Below are 23,132 nucleotides of genomic sequence, written 5' to 3' on the forward strand. Positions count from 1 at the left end.
TGACACAAAAGAAGCAAGACTGAGTCTGTATATAAAATTATAGGTTGATGTTAATTATGTAGATTAAAGTCACAGATTATGTCTAGTATGTAATCATGTTAAAAAAACAGGTTTCAAGAAAGCTTTACTATGAAAATGAAATAAAATTTGGTGAAGTTAAATGAATTTTGTTTCACTTTAGCGACTATGAAAATATTACTTTACTTTAAATGCATTCAGAATTTCAAATCCCGAGTATGTAAAATTTTCAAACTTTAAGTAGTTTACTACAGCTATAGCTGTTCTCTGAAATGAAATATTAGCCCTTGTAACAAAGAAAAAATTCCCTTCTCCATTTTTAATTTTTTTTTCTACATAAAGGATGGAACGTGCTCCCAAACCAAAATAAATTTACAATTTTAAAAGGTTCCTACAGATAAAAATGTACATTCCTTTTTCTTTGTGACTACATATTAAGCAAGACAGTGCCTAAATGCAGAGAATGCTCCATGTTGTTACTGCACAAGCATTGTGTGTGGCCACATTTACACTGGGGAGTCCAAAGGCACAGCTCTGTGCATCAATCCTCACATTATGAGAAATGGAAAGAACTTGTTCAGCTGCACTCAGCCTGTTGCTTCTTTGCACCTGGAATCCAGTGAGAACTCACCCTGACCTTTCATGTTTCCCTGAAAAAGCTTCCCTACACTTTTCCATAAACCAACAGACACTGGGGATGAACAGCTCTTCAGGTCTTTCATTGACTATAAAAAGCAGGTTTCCTTTAAATCAATAGTTTAATAGTTATGCTAAATACAGATTTTGCCCCATTTCTTGCTTGTAATTCAATGTAATTCTTCTGGGTACCTCAGTCATCCTCTTGCTGATTTCTTTTCTGTCAACAGAACAGGAGAGTTCAGAATGTTAGGACACAGTTATCTGAAGTAAGAGCACTAATAAATCATGTCAAGTGTTCCAGATACAATGGATTAGACAGTGACTGCATTTCTAAGCCATTTTTTTGAACAGTAAGAGATAATTTGTCAGCAAATGGAAGAGAGCAATATCAACCCTCTCTCTTATCCCAAACGACAGGATTTTATTTCCAGTAAAGAACAAGATTTGCCTAGTCATTAACTCATGGAATATACAAAACCCAGAAAATATCACGGTGGTGGCAAGAGGCAGTGATGCAGGTGCAGGTAACCTGCCCTCTTTCCCTACTCATGTCTTCATGTCACTGTGCTTTAAAAGAACAAAGAAAGGAGACTGAAAAAGGAACAACTCTATCATGGTTTTTCCTAATACATTTGTCTTGTAACTTTTAAAGAAAAAAGTTAAAACCATTAAAAGTTAAAAGCATTAGCTCCAGGCATTCAAAAAGCACATTTCCATTCATATTACATTCATATTTACATTTCAGTAAGAAAGGAAACAGCTTCAGTAAGATTTGTCAAACTGCATTTGCTACTTCCCATAAAAATAAAATTAAGCAAAGTGAGAACAGTAAAAAGCTTGCACTTCACCACTTCAGAAACAATCAACCCAACATTGTGTGATGGTTTCGTACACTGCTTTTTCTGTAATTTAGTACACTTGGTTAGTAACAAAAGCAGAGACCCAGGGACTTTGGTGTCTATTTCACAAAGGTGGAAGGTCAGAGATTTTTTTCCTGCTACTTCTTACCAGTTTTAGAAAGTCAATCAATTTGTGAACGTCCTCTCCTGTGGAAAGGTCCACGAAGTCCTTGGGCAGTCGGTAGCTCAGGTAGGGGCTGGGCTGGACGGTGACTTTGCTGTTGGTACAGCGGAACACTGGGCAATCCTTTGGAGAAGGAGACAAGAACAAACAGTGGACATGAATATGAAATGTTCCTGGGACTCCTCCTGAGACTGAGTCACGCTGCCAATGAGTTTATTTGGCACTCACTCAACTAAACTTGCGCTTTCTAAAAATTGTAGCTTTCTTATAAAACCTCTGCCCACTTAGGAGCAATTTGAAATGTCAAACATGTTAAACAGTGAAATAATGGCTTTCATTACCTCACTTTAAAGTTTCTACAGTGTATCAGTTATTAATGCATTTAATAAATTCATGCTTGTGACAGTGCTGTAATAATGGAGCTATAAGGAACTTTGGGCAATGGTATCTAGATACGTATCTGGATAGAGAAAAATCTTTTTAATAGAATCCCTCGATTTGTCTTCACAGTTTAAACACATTTGCAACTATAATCTTACTGAATTTATAATTTAAGCTTTCCAACCAATTTACTTACTGAAGGGAAAAAAAACCTCTATTAAAGGACCAAAAAGATCTCTAAATGCTGAATTGTAGCACCAGGTTTTGGAGAATGATATAATTTTCAGTTCAACACATTGACATGCCATGCAATTGCCAGCTGTACTGCAATAAACAGCTTCATTTTAAGAAAGATCAGCAACTTTACACCAGATTATGTGACTGGATGTCAGATGAAACATGAAGACAAGTTATTCTACTTCTCATCCAGGACTGAACTACAGAAAACTGTGCAAAGCATCTGGCAATGAGAAAAAGAAATCCCAAAATGTAAATTCCCATGTCCCACAGACAGCTCTGAACTAGGAGTGAGTTCTCACAAAGGAGACACAGATTTTAACAGAAGGGTTCATGGAATGGGTTTCAGACTGCAACAGCCCCAGGGTGAGACAGAGGCAATGGCCTGAAGGACAGTCTGGAGTGGGGTGTCCCTGCCAATGTGTTATGGAAAGGGCCACAGGACTAAAGAAACTCCCAGATGTTAAAATCAGCACAATGAAGTTTGTCATTTCAGGGACCTCTAATGCAGTTCAACAGCCAGGAAATAAAGAAAAGCCCACACTGGCCAGCCACCTCTCCTCAGAAAACAACCAAGTGTTTCCCAAGGTCCATTAACACACCACTTCCTATCTCCTACCCAGCTGCACAAGGGCTTGTTAGGATGTGAGGACTCTGTCTCAAGATGCAGTGAGAAAAAAAAGCTGGAATACAAAAAATAAACACTATTCCTCCCTTTCTGTACTAATGGGAAGTTGTTTTTACAGAAGAAATGTGGCTTGGAAGAGGGATAGAAAGCCTTGTTCTGCAAGTCCTGGGAGTTCAACCAGAGGACAAGGCTTTGCTAAGGGTATTCCAGAGGAGGAGGTGACACAAGTTAAGCTTCTGCTTGTCTTCCCTCAAGCATAAAACTGGAGATGTGAGAAACTGCATGACAGATATCAAGAACCAAGTAGAAATTTAAGTGACTATATAGAAAAGTAACAGGAATGCATCAAAACTGTGTAAAAGCAAGTTTCAGGGTTTCTTCTTTGCAATGGGGTCAAAGCTGCAATATGGACTTGTACTGTTTGAACTACAAATCCCCTTGCAGGCAACTAAAACTAGCAGGTGATACTTGTTGAGATGAACTATAAGGTAGATTTTACATATGAAGTGTTTACATTTCACAGGAGCTTCCTTTACTTCAATGGAATTTGCATCACAATTTGATTGTAACAGCAAAAGAAAGCAAAAATAAGGCCATAAATCCTGCTGGATGTTATTCAGCCTCCCTCACCTGTTCTGTTGCTTCCCCTTCACTCTGGTCTCCTTTCAAGTTTTTTCCAGAGGTGAGTTCTTCCCATGTAAAGAGCAGGGAGTCTGTTACTTCACCAAAGGGGTTAAAATCTATTAACCAAATCTTACCCTGCAAAGGAACCACAGATGAATTAAAACAAAGCAAAAAAGAGAAAAAAAATCAAAATACACATATACTCACATTATTGTAGCATGCTTAGTCTTTAGATAAAAAGATGTCAAAATTGAAACCACCTGGGTTTAAGCATTTAAAATATTCTAACATCCTTATCTCATAGAGTTTTATATCACAGCAAGTTATCATGTATTAATTTACTTTGATTTTTTTTTTTTAACAAAAGATCAGACAGAGCTCAAATAAAGTGAATTTAGTGCTATGCCAGAATGTTTTCAGATGAGCCCACCAAAGTTCTGGCTAATCCCCATCATCCACCAAGATCCCCAGAGAGAATGAACAAGGAATAGGGGAGAGCACTAATCAAAAACCACAAAAAAACCCCAAACCCAAAATACGACCAAACAAAAAAATCCAAATTGCCCACACAGGAATTTTGCTTTCCATGAAAAACTTTCCATCCAGCAGTCTACAAAAATTGCTGTTCTTGGTCTTACAAGGGACCCTAAAAACAAAGAGCAGGGTGTGCAAAATGCTGGTGGAGCTCATTAAACCTCAAAGATGCTGTACAGACACAGATAAATAAAGAATAACTTAAAGACATTTTTAATATAGCCATTACTATTAGTCCACACTAGTTTCTACCTCAACTTTAACACATCTGTGTTCCAAACAGTTGTGGTGGGTGCACAACAACACAACTGCTTTACAACTGAAAAATGAAAGCAGAGACAAACAAGATGTATTAGAAGCAACAGACGTGTGGGGGAGGAAGAAATAGTGTGTGTTCCTTGAGGCACTTCAAGAGACAACCCCCAGCACTGGGCCATCTTCTCCTGCCCAAGGAACTATCAACTACTCTAATAAAATAAAACACTAATGAGTTATAAGGAAATATGACTACAGCTGCTCATAAAAATGTGCAAAACCAGTATTACATCTGGATGAAATCAGTTCTATCAAACAGGGAAGGGAAAAGTTGCAGTAACATAAGCAGGGCTGAAGAGTTTTATTGTGTTTATTCTAAAGATCAACTGGAATGGGAAAACAAACCTGAAGACAGTTTAGCTACTAAACATTAATTTTGCTCTCTCCTCTTTTCTGAAGGATCTTCTGGCTTTGAAAGATCTTGCCTATCTTGATTCAAGCAGCAAATACATTCAATTATTTCCACTACAGCCATCTGGTCTGTAACACACCAAGATGCTTTTGAAGCGTCGGCAGAGAGTGACACGGAGCCTGCCTGCCCCAGCCACGCCCCGGAGCTGTCCCAGGGCACTGACACCCTGTGGGATTGCAAGTGATGCCAAGCTGGGAGCAGAAACGTGCTGGTGCCTCTGTGAGCATCCCCAGGCAGGTGTGGGCAGTCCCAGCAGAGAGGAGAGCAGTGGTTATGACTCGCAGGCTGGAGCTGGGCCAGCTGTGGTTGCACACAGCCTTTCACAGGTGTCTGTCTCAGCTCTCACCGAGCACATTTTCAGAAGCCAAAGCACAGAAACAACAGTGCTGAAACCAGACAGCTACAAAAGAAACTACAAACTGGGGGGGCACAGACCTGAGTGGTTTCTCATTTGTGCTGGAAGGGTGAGCAAGCCCAGATCTGCATGGCTGAGCTGCAACACCTCTGCAGTAATACTGGCACCACCAGAGCAGGGAGCAATGGGGCAAGCTCTGCTGTCATTTCCCATCCCTGGGCCTCCTCAAAAGGCTGTCACAAATTCTCATGATAAACAGTCTTTTACTTTTGCTAATGGGGGTGTCTTGTCAGCTCCAAGGCAGCACGAGGAGGAATCTGTGGGTTTAGGTTCTATCTGTGGGTTTAGATTCATTCTATCACTCTAGAAAAACAAGCTAATGAACCAATTTAATCACACACAGAAGCAATGGCTGGCAAAGTTCATTCAGCAGTTCAGAGAATCTTTCCTTACATCAGAAACATTTCTACCTAATACTTCCCTATGAAAGGCTTTCACAGAAATTCCTCTTCACCCCAAATACATCCAGCTCAGCTTTTTCTCAGGAACATTAAGATCATTTTTCTAGAGAATAAATGTACCCTGGAAAAAACTGAAAATTGATTTTGAGACTACTGAAAGCAACATGTTTTTTTGTGAGCACCCAGCAGTGTTCCTCCACCCCTGCAGACAGCAGTGCAACAGTTGTTTCCTTGAGATGGTTTTAAATCTGCACTGAGCTTTGCTAGCTGCAAATTGATGACAAGTGGCAAAACAAACTCAATATCTCTTTTCAGGCTCATTAAAAGGAGTATATATAACCCTGGGTCATAACCAAACTGCTTCTTCTTAAGATGAAATTCTCTCTCAAGTCTTACATGCAATGGCATGATTTAAATACAGTTTCAGATAATTTGCACTGTGTATCTAAAAAGCAGTAGTAAGGCTATTCATCTGCTGTCTTTTGCCTGCTGTTAGTAATCTTTGTCATACAAGAGCAGAGAAATGCACAAGCCAGGAAAAAAAAGTTGTGCATAAATGGAGGGGGGAAAAAATTCCCTACTTGTACTACATGGTGTTTTCTTCTCATCCTAAAAGAAAGAATCAATAGATTTACCACACCCTGTCAGCTTCATGGGGCTTTTTTTGCTAAGGCATTAAGCAGCAGGGCACTGAAAGGAAGTGCCCATGACAAAGCCTGTTGGTTAAAGGAAGTTAGAGACAGATAAAATGCAAACTTAACTGCTACACCTCCCTAACTCCAGCTGCACCTTCCTGCACAGTGACAACGCTCACAAGGCACAGACACAAGCACTGGTCTGCTCCTTAACAAGAGCTGGGAGCCAGCAGTGGTCTGGGCCACTCCTTGCATTGCTCTGTCTTAGCACAGTGACTTGTCTTGAACTTGGTTTGTTGTTCTCACCTGGGGGACAGCAAAGAGCAACAGCAGAGCTTTTTGGGAACTCCCTTCTCCAATTCAGTGAGCAGGACCTGTGGAGCCAACTCCAGACAGCTCTAAAGCAACTGAAGCGAGCACGGGGAGGAGACTGCTGTCATTTACAACAGCAACAACAACTTGCTCCTCCAAGCTGAATATTTAGAGTTGAAAGGATTTGAAACAAGCAGTCAGTGAACATTTCTCTCCTTCTGTAGGTGAGGTTGCTGTGCAACCAGCCTGATGAGGAGCACGGGCTCTGGAAATTAATCATGCTCACAATATTCTTTCACTGCCTGTAGCTCTCACGCCGAGGGAGCGATGAATAACGCAGTTGCAAACCACAATGGTACGTGTGAAAGGAGAAGCATCTGACACACAAAGGGCTAGCTGGCAGTTTACAAGACCTGAGGGTAGAATCCACCGAGAGAAATCTACAAACAGATATATTTTATCTTGACAGATGAAGAAACACTGCTCATTTGAGATACCACAGGCTGAAACCTTTAACTTAAGTAATTTCTCTTCGTGCCTTGACTATGAGGCAGAGCACCCAACGGCAGAATCTGGTTCAGTGCCCAAGTGCTGCTCCTCATTTTCCCTGACAGCATCCTCATGTCTGTCAATCCGAGCCTGGGCAGGTAATTTCAATTACAGCAGAGCTGCTCTAGCCCACAGCCTTGTTTTAGGTACCTACATTAAAAGCTGGGCTGAGAAATTGAGAAATGGTACAGTCATTGTTTTCCACGTGAGACACGGTCCTGTTTTGTAAACTATGGCATGATTTACTGTTACACAATTACAAAACAGTTCAGCAACATTCAAAATGAGAATCAGGACTTACTTTCAATACACTCAGCTGTAATAAAGACTTTCTCCAATCAAGCCTTTCAAGCACAACTCATCTGACCAAATATTTCCATCCATTCACACTAGGAGAAGTCGAGATTACTAACTCTGATACTGGCACCTTCATAGAACTATTTAGGCTGGAAAAGTCCTTTAAGATAATCCAATCCTCACCCAGCACCTCTGTGTTCACCCCTAAACCACACCCCTAAACACTACACCTACATATCTTTCAAATAGTTGAGGTGGGATGCTTCTCCCCAACTCCATCACTGTCTGGATGCTGAGGGTTCTGACCTATCCAACTCTCAGAACCACAGCTGGAGCAGCTTGAAAAGAAAAAACTGGCTTCCATTTGTCACAAACTGGGCACACCACATTCACACCCTCTTTGGACAATTATCACTTCTTCCTATCCTAGACTTCCAGATATGAACCATTTTCCAATCTCACAAAGATAATCTGAAGAAATATTAAGGATAATTTTGATGAATTCAAATGCTGTAGTGAAAAAACAAACACAGGGAAAAAAGAAATAGAGCCCAAGGAAATATCTGTCTTAAAAGAAAATGCCCCAAACCTGTTTGTGTGTTTGAAAGCTATTTGGGCCATGCCCTTCATGCAAGAGTCTCAGAATATCCTGAGTTGGAAGCTCCTGGCCCTGCACAGGACAGCCCCACAAATCCCACCATGGGCCTGGGAACACCACCCATAACCACATGATTTTAATTTTCAGTTCAGCCCTGAACTGGTCAAGCAGTAGGACTTGATGAGCATTGTAGGTCCCTTCCAACTGAAATAGTCTATTCCACTCTAAATTACTGCAGCAAGGACTCTCATGTCATAACAAAAACTAAGCTGCATCTTGTAGATTCACAGAACTGAGAAAATTGCATTCAAAGCCTAAGTTCTGTGCTTTAGAACAGACAACTTCTCTGGAAGATACTAAGTAAATAAATTACATCACTGGCACAGACATATTTACACCCCTAATCCTATTATTCTCCTACTGTAGACAGCATTTATCACAGAAAAAGACCTGTGGAACAGAATAACATCAAGTAGGTTTTGCTTGGTATTTTTGTTTGGTCAGGGTTTTTGCTTTAGTGGTATTTTTTTGTTTGTTTGGTTGTTTTTTTCCAGGACCATTTCTAGGAAGACAAAGCCATTACTTGCTTGATCTTTGTAGCATTTCAAGTTTTCACAGAAGAAACAATTATAGACAACCTATTGTTCACTTACCCTGCTGTCTCTGTACACATCAAAAACAACTGAAAAGGAGAAAAAAAAAGTTAATTGTAAAAGATATATAATTTCACAGAAGATGTCTAAATCTGAATAGATACTTGTGTACACAGCACAATCTGCAAAGTCAATATGTCTAATGAACTGCAAGCCAGAATTGGCTATACTTCTAAGAGGGAGCTGAAACATTTCAAGAACTATTGTTAATGCACTGGGAAATCAGCTGCTGGGTTTTTCCACTTAATGCTGGTTTCTTCTGTTGATTTTTCTCCCATGAAGAATATTTGATAAACTCTTAGCCCAGAGAGCTTATCCTTGACATTACTGCTGTTTCATTTTCAGCAGAACAGAGACGTTTCAGGGAAGGATCAAGACTTCATTGTGTTGGACATTGCACAAACATTTAATAAGAGAAGGTTCCTGCTCCAGACACTAGAATTTCAGCAGCTAACAAGACAAACAGGTTGTAGGAACAAAGGGGTTGGTGGCAGTGAAATGGCCGTGTTTGATGTCACCCAGAGCAGACACAGCACACCTAATTAATACCAACAAATCCTTCAAACAGCCTCCTTGCCACTCAAAGCTGCCTTGCCTGGCTTCACTGTTGTTCCTCCCCCTGGCTTAATTAAACATGACTCTGGATATGCAGCTTTTCCTATTCTGTATGGTTAAACAAACCTTTGAGCTGTCTTTCTGTTGAGCTAGGGAAATCAACAGGGAACCACTCAGACATGGCTACATGCAAAAGCTCCACCAGTTTAGCAGGAAGAAAAGAAACAGAAAAGATTTAGAAAAGCCTCAGACAAGAGCTATATTGTTGCTTCCTTCACTAATAAGGGAATATTCAGCTAAGAGATTTCCCAATACATGTGGATAAACTAAACTCAGGATGTGACTGCAGAACATTGGAGTGTCAGGAAGCTGCCTGTCAGGAACAGGGATGTTGACTGATCCCATCCCTGCATGTAAAGCTTCATCTGACATTTCATGTGAAGTTGGCTGGGCTAAGGGCAAACCACAACTGCACAAAGCCAAAGCCAGTCACGTAGCTGGCTCTTACCATGCAGCCCAAAAATCCTCCCAGCTTTTGCACAAGCTGGGCTGTGTCAGTGCCAAAGGCACTCCAGGATTAAGTGCTCTGCTCTCCCAGGAAGAGAAGCCCTCAGTGGCTAAGCCAGTCATCAATGCAAAGGGGGGTGCAGGAACCCCAGATTTCTTCTCCAGCTGTTCAGCTGAACTCAGTGCCTGCACCACATCCTCTCCTCAGTCACGGCCAAAAGAGATCCCCTGCATCTGAGGCTTTCTATAGTGGGGCCTGTCAGCCTAAAGCAAGCCCATGGCAATCACTGAGGTCAGTGGTATTTATTGGGATTCACCCAGCTGGAATTCAGGCTGACTGCACTCTGGTGACTGGTTCAGGACAGGCACAAACACTGAACAAGAAGAAAAGCTGAATTATTCCCACTCTCAGAGCAGGAGTGTCCTGTGCCAGTGAGACTGTAGTGAAACTTCACCAGAACCTGCTCTAAACAGAGGGAAAACCAAAGCCCAGCTCTGCACCACCAACACCTCCAGAGCACTGGGCTCTTACCAAAGGTATTTAGATGGCTCTAACATAATTTAGAAGTATTTATAAAGCATTCACCCATCTGTTATCCTACTGCTCTGACTCTGCAATGCTTCAGCTGCTCTGACTCAACTCTTCCATCTGGAGATGCTACCAGACCAACTGGAAAAAGCAGAGCAAACAGCATCAAAATCCCCAATGGAACAAAAAGTCAGGAAAAAAGCTGCAATACCTTTCCTTTTAAAAGCAAACAAACAAGCAAACCCAGATTTTTATTGTTAACAACACATATGCTACCAGGCAGTGGATCAAGGGAGATGATGGGGGATAAATGTAATGTGGTTAAAAAAGAAACACCCACAAAAACACAGAAAACATTTTCTGCATGGCATTTCTGTGCAGATGGACCAGCATTTAGTGCCTAAGAATAAGAGGTTAACAAACCTTCATGCCAGAAGGTTGCCCTGAAACCTCCTTTTCCCTCAAGGCAACTCAGATGGCACCCTTTACATAAGATGACATTTCAGACCTTTCAGTTCACCAGCCAGCCATTTCAGAACCTAAATCTAGGCATCAATTTCCAAAAATAGTGCCCTGAATTCTTATCTATCAGTTGATTACATACCAGCTAAAATTACATTGAAACACAGAGGAAAATGAAAAGGCAGTAATCAGAATGCCAGATCTATATTACTGATCTTACTTTAAAATGTAATGGACTTATTAAATTAATGTACTGTTCTACTGGTCTTCTCCAAGCAGCAGTCCATGAGAACTTCTCTGGGCTGAAACAGAGCAGCTTTGCAGAGTCAAATTATTAAGAATTTCAATACAACAGAGCCTGGCACTTAAAGGGACCTTTTTCAGACAAAGAGGACAGATCTATTTGACTGCTCTGGTGTGTCAGTAATACAATAAATAATGTTTAAAAACCCATCTAAAGGATGAATTTTCAAAGCATTAGACATAACAGTAAAATTGCCAGAAAATTCTTATGTTTATGGGTTTTTGCTGAGCTGAGGTTTGGTCCATGCCAGACCTAATTTAAATTTCTTCATCATGTTTTTCACCACTATTGATCACTCATCATGATGCAACACCATTCAATTATTACTAAACCATGTTAGAAAACTATTTCAAATCAAATTTGCAAAGGGCTTCACATTTAGAGAACAACATAATTTACTTGGACTGATTAGGTGTATCAAATACTGTGGCCTTTATTCAAAGGTTTTGCCACCTAACCTGGTGTGCATTGATATTCTAGAAGAAATAATTAAAACTTCTTGAAAAGAAACTTTAAAATCCTTTATTCAAGGAATACATCAATAATTTAGCAGCAAACATCTGACAACCCCTTTATAAATAAGCATTCTTCTCACTACTGAATGCCTTTTGTCAAGGATCTCCTACCTCGCTTTTCTGGCATAAAAATTATTTTAAAGTATAAGGGGGCAAAGCTTTTTAAAAAAGTTATTGTGTCTTTTGAAGGGATCTTTCACTCATTTCTTGTGTTTTCTTGGAGAGCTCCAGCCTATTCCTTCAGGGTTTTTTTGTTGCTAATGTAATTCCAAACTTTTGCTGCTCAACGTGCTGTAGCCACAGGAGCTTTCAGACCCTACCAAGCTAAAGAGAACCAAGCCCTGTGGAAGCAAGAGCAATGAAGAGAGAGATGCACACCCACAGATACTCTCAAGATACTTACAGTCTTCATCCAAGAATTTGTATTGTATGTGTTTCTTGAAAAACTCCTGTATGGACCTACAGATCTCCTCGTGCTGCTTAGAGATATGATCGTAGTACTGGGTGTAGTCCCTCTGGGATATACCTGTCAATAATTGCAGGTAATTATAATTATAAAGAGCTCTAGGCATGCAAAAAACCCAACCAGAAAAAAAAAAAAAGCAGTTATCAGACACAGAAGATGGGATTTTCCCAAGTTTCTATCTTTATTAGTGACTTACTGTTTGGATTTCTTCTGCTATAATTAAAGTAATTCCATTAGGAATCTCTTCCTTGAACAGCTCTGTCCAGAATTTTGTGAACCTCATTTTATATGTACACACTTCGACTAATTTAAAGTGAATTTCAGGAGGAAACTTTGCCTGTGTTTAAGTTTCCAGCTCCCATCTTTTCCTTTCAATTTTACGCCCTTTGGTTACTCTGGTCCAAAACTCTGTTCTGCACATCACAATAGGGACCACAATTTGGAACATGAAATGCCAGGGGTGGAGGCTAAGCTTGCACATCAGCAAAGATGATCCTTGGATGCCACAGATTCTCATTTAACTGATTTTTTAAGAGTGGAATAACATGTGCCTGTTTGATACAGGTGAATCCCTAAATCCCCAAATCAGTGGGATGCATGCAGGCCAGACCTTAGTGCTCCCATTTGCTCCCTCAAGAGTTTTCTTGCCTGTGTAGACGAACCATCCCTCCTACAAGTTCTTAATTTCATACATTTGTCTACAAGACACTGGTTTAAAATGACATCAACAGGATTATACACTTGCATGCATCTTGAGTGACAAGAGTTCTCATACAGGATATGTGTCAACATAAAACATTGCAATTCCCTGCTTGACAAATGTCAAATCCAAAACCTGCCCCATCACTGCAGAATGAGTAATTCAGGCTATTTACAGACAAAAAGAGACAGAATTCCCCAAGGAAGATGTATCAGTGACCTCACTTTGCTGTTTAACCATATACAAAACACAGAGTTTTACTGTAAGACAATGCTGACTACTGCCAAAGATCTGCTCTTTTTTAAAAAGTTCATATAAAAAGTTTGTGATGTCAGTGGAACTTTTAATTTTTAATACTACTGCAAAGCCTAAATTGAGTCTAAAAAACAAAACCTAAAAGATTATGGCATCTAAGGGGCTGCAGATGTGTAACTGGAAAATCATTCACTACTGCAAGTATCATTCCTTAGTCTGACTGACAGGCTTATTAATTTTAAGGGTATGGGAACATATTGTGAAAAATCTTGGAACTATCTTCAGAAATGCAGCTGGAGTGCTAGCTAAAAAAAATCCCTTACTGGCAGATGCACTAGGTTTCAAAACCTGGCCATGAAATGTACAGAGTGCTTAATTAGCCAGTGCCCAAATGCTTTGTATCTCTGGCAGTTATGGTGCTCCAGCATCACAAGGCAGGACAGGATTCAGCTCTCCTCCCTTCAGAAAGCTCTGTCAGGAGCCATTAAGCAATGCAGACTTAATGGGAAATCTCTGCTATTAGGAAGATAAACTCTGTTACAGAGAGCTGTAATACACTTGCAACTGGCATAAATGGAGAGAAAATGGGAAGATGAGCACAGGAACACCAGAGAGAACAGCCAAATAAAAGGGCTTAGGAGAATGCTGTGTGTGGATTGGCACAGCTCAAATACCTGTGTGCAGCTCCATAGGAAACCCAACTCAGGAAATGAAGAACAGGGAGTGAGCTCCTAAAGGTTCACAGAGGTGGGACTGGATGGAGCAACAAACTGCTGACAACTCCTAACAGGTACAAAAAGGCACAGCCAAAACAACCCACACTCACCATGCTAAGACAGGAGGAACAGTGAGAACTACAAAGCCAATGTCCCTGGCCTTCCATATCATCACAAGGAACCACTTGTGGATATGGAATTTGGTGCTTGTGAATATGTAGGCATGAGACAGGCAAAGTGAGCACACTTCCTTCCTTTAGAGTCTGTATTTGCTCCATGACTGCTAGAACACTTCCTTGTTAGAGGAGTTTAGGCAGAATGATTCAACCTTGTTCAGAACAAATGTGCACTAATCCTGTGCTATTTGAGTTTCTGTTCATCTCTAAAGATTTCATGGTAGACCACACCAAAATCAAACTTCAGAGTAGTAATTAGCCTGAAATGAAACCCCTCAATTCAAGCACCTGTATGTGCACTGGGTATCTCATTTCCTGCTATAGTCAGCAGAGAATAGTCAACACAACCAGAGGAGTAAAACTGAGCTAAATTTACCATAAATTACCCTAAAATTACCCTACTCAGCTGCCTACAACACATGCTCTAGCACAATCTGCCTGTTCTCCAGCTGCCAGAGGTCTCCCAATGCACCCAGCATGCTGTGGATGGGTATCCTGGCTCTCCAGTGCCACTTGAAATGTTTTACATTCAGGATTCTGCACTGGAGCAACAGAACAACAGGCTCTAACTAAGTACATTGAATTTAATATGAACTCAAGACACCTCCTACACCTGTGGAGGTGTTCTGACCTCCCCAACTTTCTGCATAACATCCTCATGGGGTCATGTATTTGCAGCACAACACACAACTGTCTCTGTATTCATTCTGCAAGTTGGAGTCGAAGCAATTTGCTCCTGAATATAAAAGACTCTGTCTTTGGGTGAAGTTTCTGAATTAACAATTAAATTAAGAACATTCCCACTGTAATGGCAAGCATGCTGAGCTGTCAAGCTTTCAAATATAGTGCAAAGTGAGATGTGGTAAACCACATTTTAAATTACAGAAAGAATAAACCATTAATTTCAGAAATGAGGTGTGGAAAGAAGGAGCTTTCTTCAGCCTTAGCTCTCATTCAAGGAATTAGAGAAACTCCTCAAAATTTCATCCAATAATTTTGTTTTCAAGAAATTCCTTACCTAAAAGCTCATTTTCCTTGACAAAGCATCTGAATTCTGCACCAGGGATTAGTTCACACCATTTGCGAAGAACGAGCTGTGCAGGAAAAACAAATGACAAAGCCTTGTTTCAGAAAAGTAACAGCATCCTTTTGTCAACAGGTCTGCCTTTTAGAGCTACAGATTTACTGTAATGACCAGTGATACTAGAGAACAAAACAATCTTTAATCTGCAGTTCACATAATCATCTTTGAAAATATTTCAAAACAATTAGATTTGATATTCATTTCAGAGAATCACAGAATGCTTCCAGTTGGATGGCATGTCTAAATACCATATAATCTAAAATAGCTTAAAGCAGAAAGGTTCAGATTGGACATTAGAAACCATAAGGACTGTCAGGCATTGGAAGAGATCCCTCACAGACTTTGGGCAGCCTCTACTCACTGAGATTTTCAAGACAGATTTTATAAAATGCCAAATGAGACAATGTGATCTCATTCCTTACCCAGCTTTGAGCAGGAAGATGGACAAGACACCTCCTGAAGCCCCTACCCACCTTATCTTCCACTTTGGACAGTATTTCTAACTGTGAACTCATTTATGAAACTACTTCCCAGTTACATTAATGATAAAGCATGGAAAATAAAAACCCTGCTGTACACCACAACAAATCTGTCATGGAATTGGCAGAAAGTTGCTCTCTAGTCAAAGGAGCTGATGAGCAGAATTAAATTTATCCAAATCAACCTCTATTCTGGTACACACCCAAGCAGAATTCTGTGACGCCTTTGAAGGCGCAAACCAGTTAAAATAAGGACACAGGACAGAAATAGGAAGCAAACTATTATAGTCAATAGGACAGACTGCCTGGGAATTAAAGCATCTTTCTGGCACTTTCTCAAGTTTCTCTATTTCCTAAGCTGAAATATTCTGAAGGATTGATGTTTTTAAGGCCCCAGTTACTGCTAGTGGATGCTGGAAACTCCCAAACCCTTTAAACTGCAGCAGAAAGCTTCAGTAAGCAGAGATGGCATTGCTAACTATGGTGTTAACATTAAACTCTTTGTTCCAACTTTTACATGTTAAAGCACACTTGATAGTGCTTTAAAATAAAACAAGGTTCATTCACTTTTGAAAAGCCCTTTAAGCCCACTGCATGATGACAAATGTTATATTTACATAAAAACTATTATTAGAGAGATGACTAGATGTTACCACAAGAGCAGTAGCTCCACATTAACAGTTTGAAGCATCTCTAGCTGAACATTTTGATCTGGTAACAAACATAGGAAACAAGATGTGACAGAGCAGTTCAGGATGTCCCCAGCCACTGCAGCAAGCCTCACCCTTGGTAACCTCAGTGTGATGTTCACAAGCAGCTCACCATCAAAAATACATTTATTTGAGCCACTGAACTTGTCCTTCCTGTCACAACCTGACAGACATGAGAGGACATTGCAAGGAAGCTTCTCAAGTCTGCACTTCAGCCCACCTGATCTGCAATTAAATGAACTTCTTATGACCTGCAGTGCTGAACCAGACGTCCCTTCATATTGAAAGCAACATGAATAAAACAAACATAATACATTTAATGGACAGAAACCCAGCCACAAATGTCACCCAGCCTGTGAGCAATTCTTTTAAATTACTCAGAAATCATGCAAGGAGTCCTACCTCATAGTTCAAGGAAGGATCAGGGGAATCATCAGTACAGTGAATAAATCTGGAAAAGTAAGGCACAGGCTTCAAAATCTGTTTTACATGTAAGATTTTAGCCATAGTGAGACAAATAACCCCAAACTGAAATATAATTGAAACCCCAATAAAAACAACCCCAAATAACCCCAAACTGAAACAGTTCTCATGTGAAACATAAGAACTACAGTTAAATTATTCCCAATATGTACAAAGCAATAAATTGCAATACATAACTCTCCTTTTGACAATTATCATGGGAGAAAACCAGAATAATCACCTCTTTCATTCTAGTGCAATTTGGAAGCACTTAAATCCGGACAGGGATGTGTCCCAAATGTCAGTGTTTATTCACTGTTGATTTATTTCTGTTTGAATCAACAGTGCTGCTCTTTTCCCCTTGTATTGTTATGTTGGCATAACTGAATTCTCAAAAAACCCAATAAACTTGAGCAATCTAATCCAGTTTCACTGCAGCATGTTTTGCCAAGTACTTTTAATGTTTAACTTCCCAAACCACACAACAGAGACACATCATCGTGCCTTACAGCCGTTCATTTCCATGACTAAAGGATGCAAAGCAGCACTGCAGCTCTGCACTCCTGATTCCATAGCATGGTATTTTCTAAATTAAGAGCCTTAAGAAATACTCTTACAAATCCCTTGAGAGTGGGATAAACACAACTATTTCCACAACTGCAAGCAGATGTCAAGGTTTTGTCCCTGTTGGTCTCCTTTCAGGAACTGGCAAGAATGGAGCAGTTATAAGGCAAGTCAACTTCCATGTACCTTTGTGTCATTTTACAGTAAACCTTGTAACTTTCAAAAGGGATTCACAGAAGAACATGTGTTTTTCTTCCATTTCTACTCCCTGACCTTATTGGCAACAAACTACTTGGAAGCACAGAACTGTGTGAAGGGTCACTGCTGAGCAATAGTCCTAAATACAATATTTATAGGATCTCCTTTTGGCAGTGAGCTTCATTCAGCAACCCAAAAGTCTCATATAAACATTGCATTTGTAAGACATGGCTTCCCAGCCTTTGGTTTGAAGTGAAGAGCTATTGTAAGAGTTCATTCTGTATGCTGCCAGCAGAAATAAATTTCACACATTTTACTTTAGACTTTAATATCCACAACACACAGAAAAGTAGGGCAATACAGGCAGGCTTTCCAAAAGCACAGTGATCAAACACATCATATATATATCTGTAAGCCTGTGTAAACAGATAACATCCTTCAGCTACACTTTAGATTCCCCTCAATTTAAGATCTGTCAAGGCAACAGAAACAAACCCATGAGAGCTCACAGTTTTGCTAGAGTCAGAATTCCTCCCTTACAGGAGTATATGCCTATCATGCTGAAGAAAATATCCCCCTCACACACACAGCCAATAATAAACTTATCTACAAAGGCAGCTGAAGGCCAGCACGTGGAGTTTTACAGTGCCTGCACACAAGGATTGGTACTGCCTCTCACAGACTCCATATCTGAGACTGGGGTTCCTGCAATCCACTTCATTCCAATTACAGTCTTTTCCAGCAGCCAAAAAACCCTAGCTTTATAATCAAAATTACTCCTTAACTCAACCCTCAAATATTTTGGGTAAGAGCTATGTGGGGAAGGATGGTTCCTCTTCCCTTGTAAATCACAAAATTAAATCCTTGGGTGCCATCCCAAGCCCCACAGACTGTGCAGGTATCTCTGCCAAATCAACCACACAGGCAAAAATACTGCAAGACACAGTAAGAATATTATTTTTTTTTACCCTTAATGACCCAGGACTAAGTACAAATAAGGAAAAAATGGGTGTACACAGCACAAGACAAAACAAACTCATGTTTTTGTAATCTAATTTTCCTTCTTAATATTATCATGAGTTTTCATTGACAAAAGGCCACCTTTGTTCAGAGAGTAAATTTTGGGCAATTTGAGGTTACAGTTTTATATTTTTTACCAGCTCATTGTAGCATTTATTGATGAAACCTATCTCAACTTGTGTACTACAGATGAGCTTTTGATCTCTAGAGGCACAGTGCTAAGTGGGGTGTCTTCAACCCACATCCTATTCAGGTTTGGGCATACTAGAAAGAACAATCACAAAAATGTCAGGAACCCAAATTGAGACATACCTGGGCTATATTTTCTGAAGCCTCTGAAAATTGTCATTTTGAATGCTATTGGTGAAAGGATCAAGCTCTTCTGTTGTGTTCTGGTCAGCAGTTTTTTTACAGAATTACACTGAGCAGTCAAGATCAGAAGGATCAAGATCTCATTATATGTGGCAGCTCTGTGTCAAACTCCAAATGCAAATACTTGACCACAGGACATGCTACAGAAAGTGATTATGCAGGTCAGCTTTCAACACTGAGAAAAGCAAAAGGTTGGCAAGTTTCTCCAGTACCTGCTAAGAAAGTCATGAACTCATCTGCAAATCACTGAGAGAATTAGGAACTATTATGACTATGATGAGAATTGTAACATTTACTCTGTACCTGATACTTCCCTGTTACTATCTCATGGTATATTTCAAAATCTTATTTAAAAAAGAATAAGGAGAAGTTTTTAAGAGCCTCTGAACTGTATCTTTATGCTTCTTGCTGGAACTCTGAGGCCTAAAAGAAAGTGGAAATTCACACACCACTGAAAAGAGAATCTTGTACCACACTGTAAATTGCTAGGAAAAATGAGCAAGAGTAAAACCACAAAATAAAAAAATAAATTGCTATTAAAGGCCTCATTTTCCACATCCTCTCGTGTGCAACTGCCTACCTTGAAACAGTTTATATTAAACCTAAACTATCAGCTCCTGCAAAAAGATACTGGAGTGCTAAAGCACATTGTTCTTGGTCCAACACTGCCTCCTATGTTTTGTTAGGAGAACACAGGCTCTTGTTCCTCCACATCTCAAAACACTTTGAAATTTCCCCACAATTTGGAATTCAATATTAAAAGCACTAAGTTTGGCATCAGAAATGTTGTCAGAATGACATCATTAGAAGTACTGCTAATATTTCTACCAGCCTCAAGGTGAGCAATCAATCATATTTTAACAAAACATAGTCCACCTATTCTAACAATAAGGAAGAAAACTGTATTTTACACCAATACATCCACCAGGGCTATACAGAGCTTTCTGCTCAAAAGAGTTTTAATCACTTAACAGAAATCCCAGTTAGAAAAGGATTTTTTTTTGTCACATATACTCAACACTAAACTTCTGAAAGCCTACATTAATTCCTGAAAAATTAAGATCACACCACCCACAAGATTTTTTGTGAACTCAGGTAAGTAAATTACAGTGCTGACTTTGAAGCAGAAACAACATCAACTGCATTAATGAGTACATTCCTCTGAAGTCTTTTGTTAATTTATTTAAAATTAACATGCTGGAAAAGGTAATTTATTAGTCTGAACTCTTCAACCAAGGTGTCAGCATCATGAGAGAATCCAAACTTTTAAAACAGTCAAAGCAATCTAATCATGCTCAGTATATTTGCACTGAGTCCATATTTTTTAACAGTTTGTATTGAAGCATTAAATGGTTGAAGTTTTCTCAGAACTTGAGACACCTGAGAATTATAATAAGGGCATTCCCTGAGCTGAGCAATGTTTAGATGCAGACAGGAAATGGGAGAGGAAGAAAAGGCAAAGAAAGTGGTTTGCCTTATGTCCCACATCACTGGCTTAAATTTCTAGGTTAAAATCCAGATCTACAAATTGCCATTGCAGCACATTTACCATATTATGACCCATGAAGTGGATATTCAAGTTTATAAAATTGCACAGGAAACAAAACAACAACACCAAAAAAAGGGTATTCAGCATTTCAGCTGTTATTTATGTAGGGCAAGAAACCTTTAGACCATACTGAGCATTATTGACAAAGTAGAAATATAGTGCATTTCTCCTCTCTCCAAGTAGTCCTTCCAAGGGATTTGGATGCATTATGTATGTAATTTTCATTTGTTCAGCACTTCAGGTTCTTATGCCAGCTACATTTTTAATTTCTGCTTGCTAAGGCCTAGTGAACTGGCAGCTAATCAATAGGATAATTAAGGACGACCACTGTTCTGATTTAGCAATAATCATTGCACTGTTTGGGGACATTCTGTACAAATAACTTTGTCATTTAGAAACACCAAGCAGAGACTGGACAATAAAATATGCTTTAATCAAGTATGACATAGTCATAAATTACAAGATATACACAGAGACCAAGGTGATTTCCCACAATCATGCCATAAGCTTTATTTTTTTACCACCTTAGCTGTGCTATCTGTGGTTTTATCACATTGGAAAAGGAGCCTAAATGGACTGGAGCAGAGGAGTTTGAGGTGTTGCCTTTCTCCAAGAGTTTATTCTCCCACAGCAGGATCAGGAGGAGGGAATGTGCCTGCTGTGCCACCACTGTTCTTGTGTGAACTTCAGGTGAAATCACTGATGCTCCAAGGCATCAGCCATGCTGAGAAACCCCACAGCACAGCCCCAGAATGTCCTCCCTGCCCCTCCCAGCAAGCCAGGGCTGACTGCAGGGGGGAAGAGCTGAGGCTCTGATTGGAACTGACACAAGATTAATCTGGGCAGAAAATACACTGATTTCAGTATCAGTGAAGGTGGTTGAACCAATTCATTCTACCACACAAAGAGTTGCCACATCTAAATCAAGTGGCACTTGCTGAATACTTGCTTCCTTCCAAGAATCACTAGAAAACAATCCAACAGGAATTCTGCAAAGAGCTCTGGGTACTTTTTGCTGGACCTCTTTATGCATGAAGACAGTAAATACAAACTCTGTACTATTTAACATTCACAAAGGGATGATGCAAAGTGTGCAGCCCTTTTCAGACCTACAAGAATCAGTCCTGAAAGCCATTGCAACAAAAATCTTACTATTCAACTCTGTGAGCAAGCCATCCTCCAGACACCCCATTTTTCATTAGGGGAAACCATGAAAAGCAGCTCCTTGGGCAGGCACCAAAGGCTTCTGAGAATTCACTCACCTCTGACATGTAAACTACAGACTTCTCATCTCCCCCATTCCTTTCATTCTCTGGGACCCTAGAATCAGGAATTCTCATTCTTCACAATTGTTTCCCAAGCCCAACATACTTTTCAAACTGTTTCATCACTCAAATATCTTCTCCCCTCCTCCTCAGTCTCTTCCCCAGCACCTCCTCTCATTGCAGGTTAGGCATGATGTAAAACCCAACATGAGAACTGGACTTACAGCCTTGCTGTCAAAAACCCTCTTTTTTTTTTTTCCATGTATGAAGAAGTGGGGGAAGAGAGTCTCATTAGAGTTGGAGGATTACAAAAGAAGGCAGTTGCACAGCATTAATGGTAAAAGGCTTTACTTTTACACTTTAAAAAGAAAATTTTTGTCAAGACATAAGCCACTTGCCATGAAACTTACACCTGTTAACCCCTTAAAAGGCACCTAAAACAATGGCTCTGCATTTGACTGAGTCTCCAGAAAGATCCTGTACAGTAAATAAGCACTGAATAATTACTGGAAAAGAATCTCTCAGCCATGGATTGCCACTTTTCTTTGAAATTCTGCTTGTCTAGGAAATACAAAAAGTAACCATAGTAACAGAAATATCAACTCCAGTAATCTCATTTTCTTTGAGAAAAATGCTGTATTTTAGAAATGAGTGACATAAATCAAGGAGATGCAGGTACTACAGGAGGAAACTGTTCTATACAATTAAATACTCCCTTCAAGTGAGCAGATAAAAATCAACCCCAATCACATAATATTTTTCATTTTATCTGTAATTGCTATCCTTAGTCACCCAGAATGTATTTGTTTCAAGAGCTACAAGAACTTGGGTTCAGAACAAGCTCTAGAAATATGTGAAATATATTAGCAGAAGTCTCAAGCATCTTCCAGGCAGTCACACAAACGTCAACAGTTTTAAAATAAGAGGACATGGTAAAGTCACACTGTAAGTGGCACCAATAAGGAGGGTAGCAAATACCAAGAGGGGTGGGAAGGCAAAAAATCTCAAGAATACAACATGACTTGCTCTGGAAAGATAGTAATAAAAAAGTTCATAGTGTCAAGGCACACTGGTTGCCTGTGCTGCTTTAATGTGTTTCTGGTTTGCTTTTGGCAGCTCCTGGCTGTGTGTAACTGATTTGTCTGCTGGCAATGAACTTACGGCTGGGTGAGGTCACGGGTGATGAAATCTGAACTCTTGAAGAGGAGGAAGATGTCACTGAGAGCTTTACATTTCAGAGAGCTGTTCATTGCTATCCAGTAGGCATCCTAAAGAAACACAGATTACCTGAAACACACTTTTATGAGCAGGAGAGACTGCAAACTTCAAGTCTATCTAAATATTATGCAAGGTTTGAAATACATGCAGAAAAGTATTTCTTTTTATTTTGAGGAAAACTTCATTAGTGGTTAAAAGAGACAAGATAATTATTGCTTTTCTTATGAATACTCTGATGAAAGCAGTGCAAACTCATTTGCAAAATTAGGTTTTTGCCTTACTGCTTCCAGGAACTTTCTTGGAATGCTTGATTGAACACAAGGTCTCTTGAGAACACAAAACAACAATATTTGGG

The 23,132-nt window shown here is 39.8% G+C and overlaps 1 protein-coding gene across 1 annotated transcript in view; it reads right to left on the reverse strand.

The window, feature by feature from the left end:
* Positions 1 to 757: 757 nt before the first annotated feature.
* CDC123 (cell division cycle 123) overlaps positions 758 to 23,132 on the reverse strand; it is a 30,826-nt gene continuing 8,451 nt past the window's right edge. Inside the window, exons 6-13 of the mRNA XM_064703027.1 lie at positions 22,721 to 22,827; positions 16,532 to 16,580; positions 14,875 to 14,950; positions 11,947 to 12,069; positions 8,672 to 8,700; positions 3,557 to 3,685; positions 1,666 to 1,803; positions 758 to 874 (exon numbers count right to left, since the gene is read on the reverse strand). Coding sequence (XP_064559097.1) covers positions 848 to 874; positions 1,666 to 1,803; positions 3,557 to 3,685; positions 8,672 to 8,700; positions 11,947 to 12,069; positions 14,875 to 14,950; positions 16,532 to 16,580; positions 22,721 to 22,827 — 678 coding nt within the window. The 3' untranslated portion in view covers positions 758 to 847. The remainder of the gene's footprint in view (positions 875 to 1,665; positions 1,804 to 3,556; positions 3,686 to 8,671; positions 8,701 to 11,946; positions 12,070 to 14,874; positions 14,951 to 16,531; positions 16,581 to 22,720; positions 22,828 to 23,132) is intronic.

This window comes from Zonotrichia leucophrys, chromosome 1A (assembly GCF_028769735.1).
Source record: "Zonotrichia leucophrys gambelii isolate GWCS_2022_RI chromosome 1A, RI_Zleu_2.0, whole genome shotgun sequence".
Taxonomy (NCBI): domain Eukaryota; kingdom Metazoa; phylum Chordata; class Aves; order Passeriformes; family Passerellidae; genus Zonotrichia; species Zonotrichia leucophrys.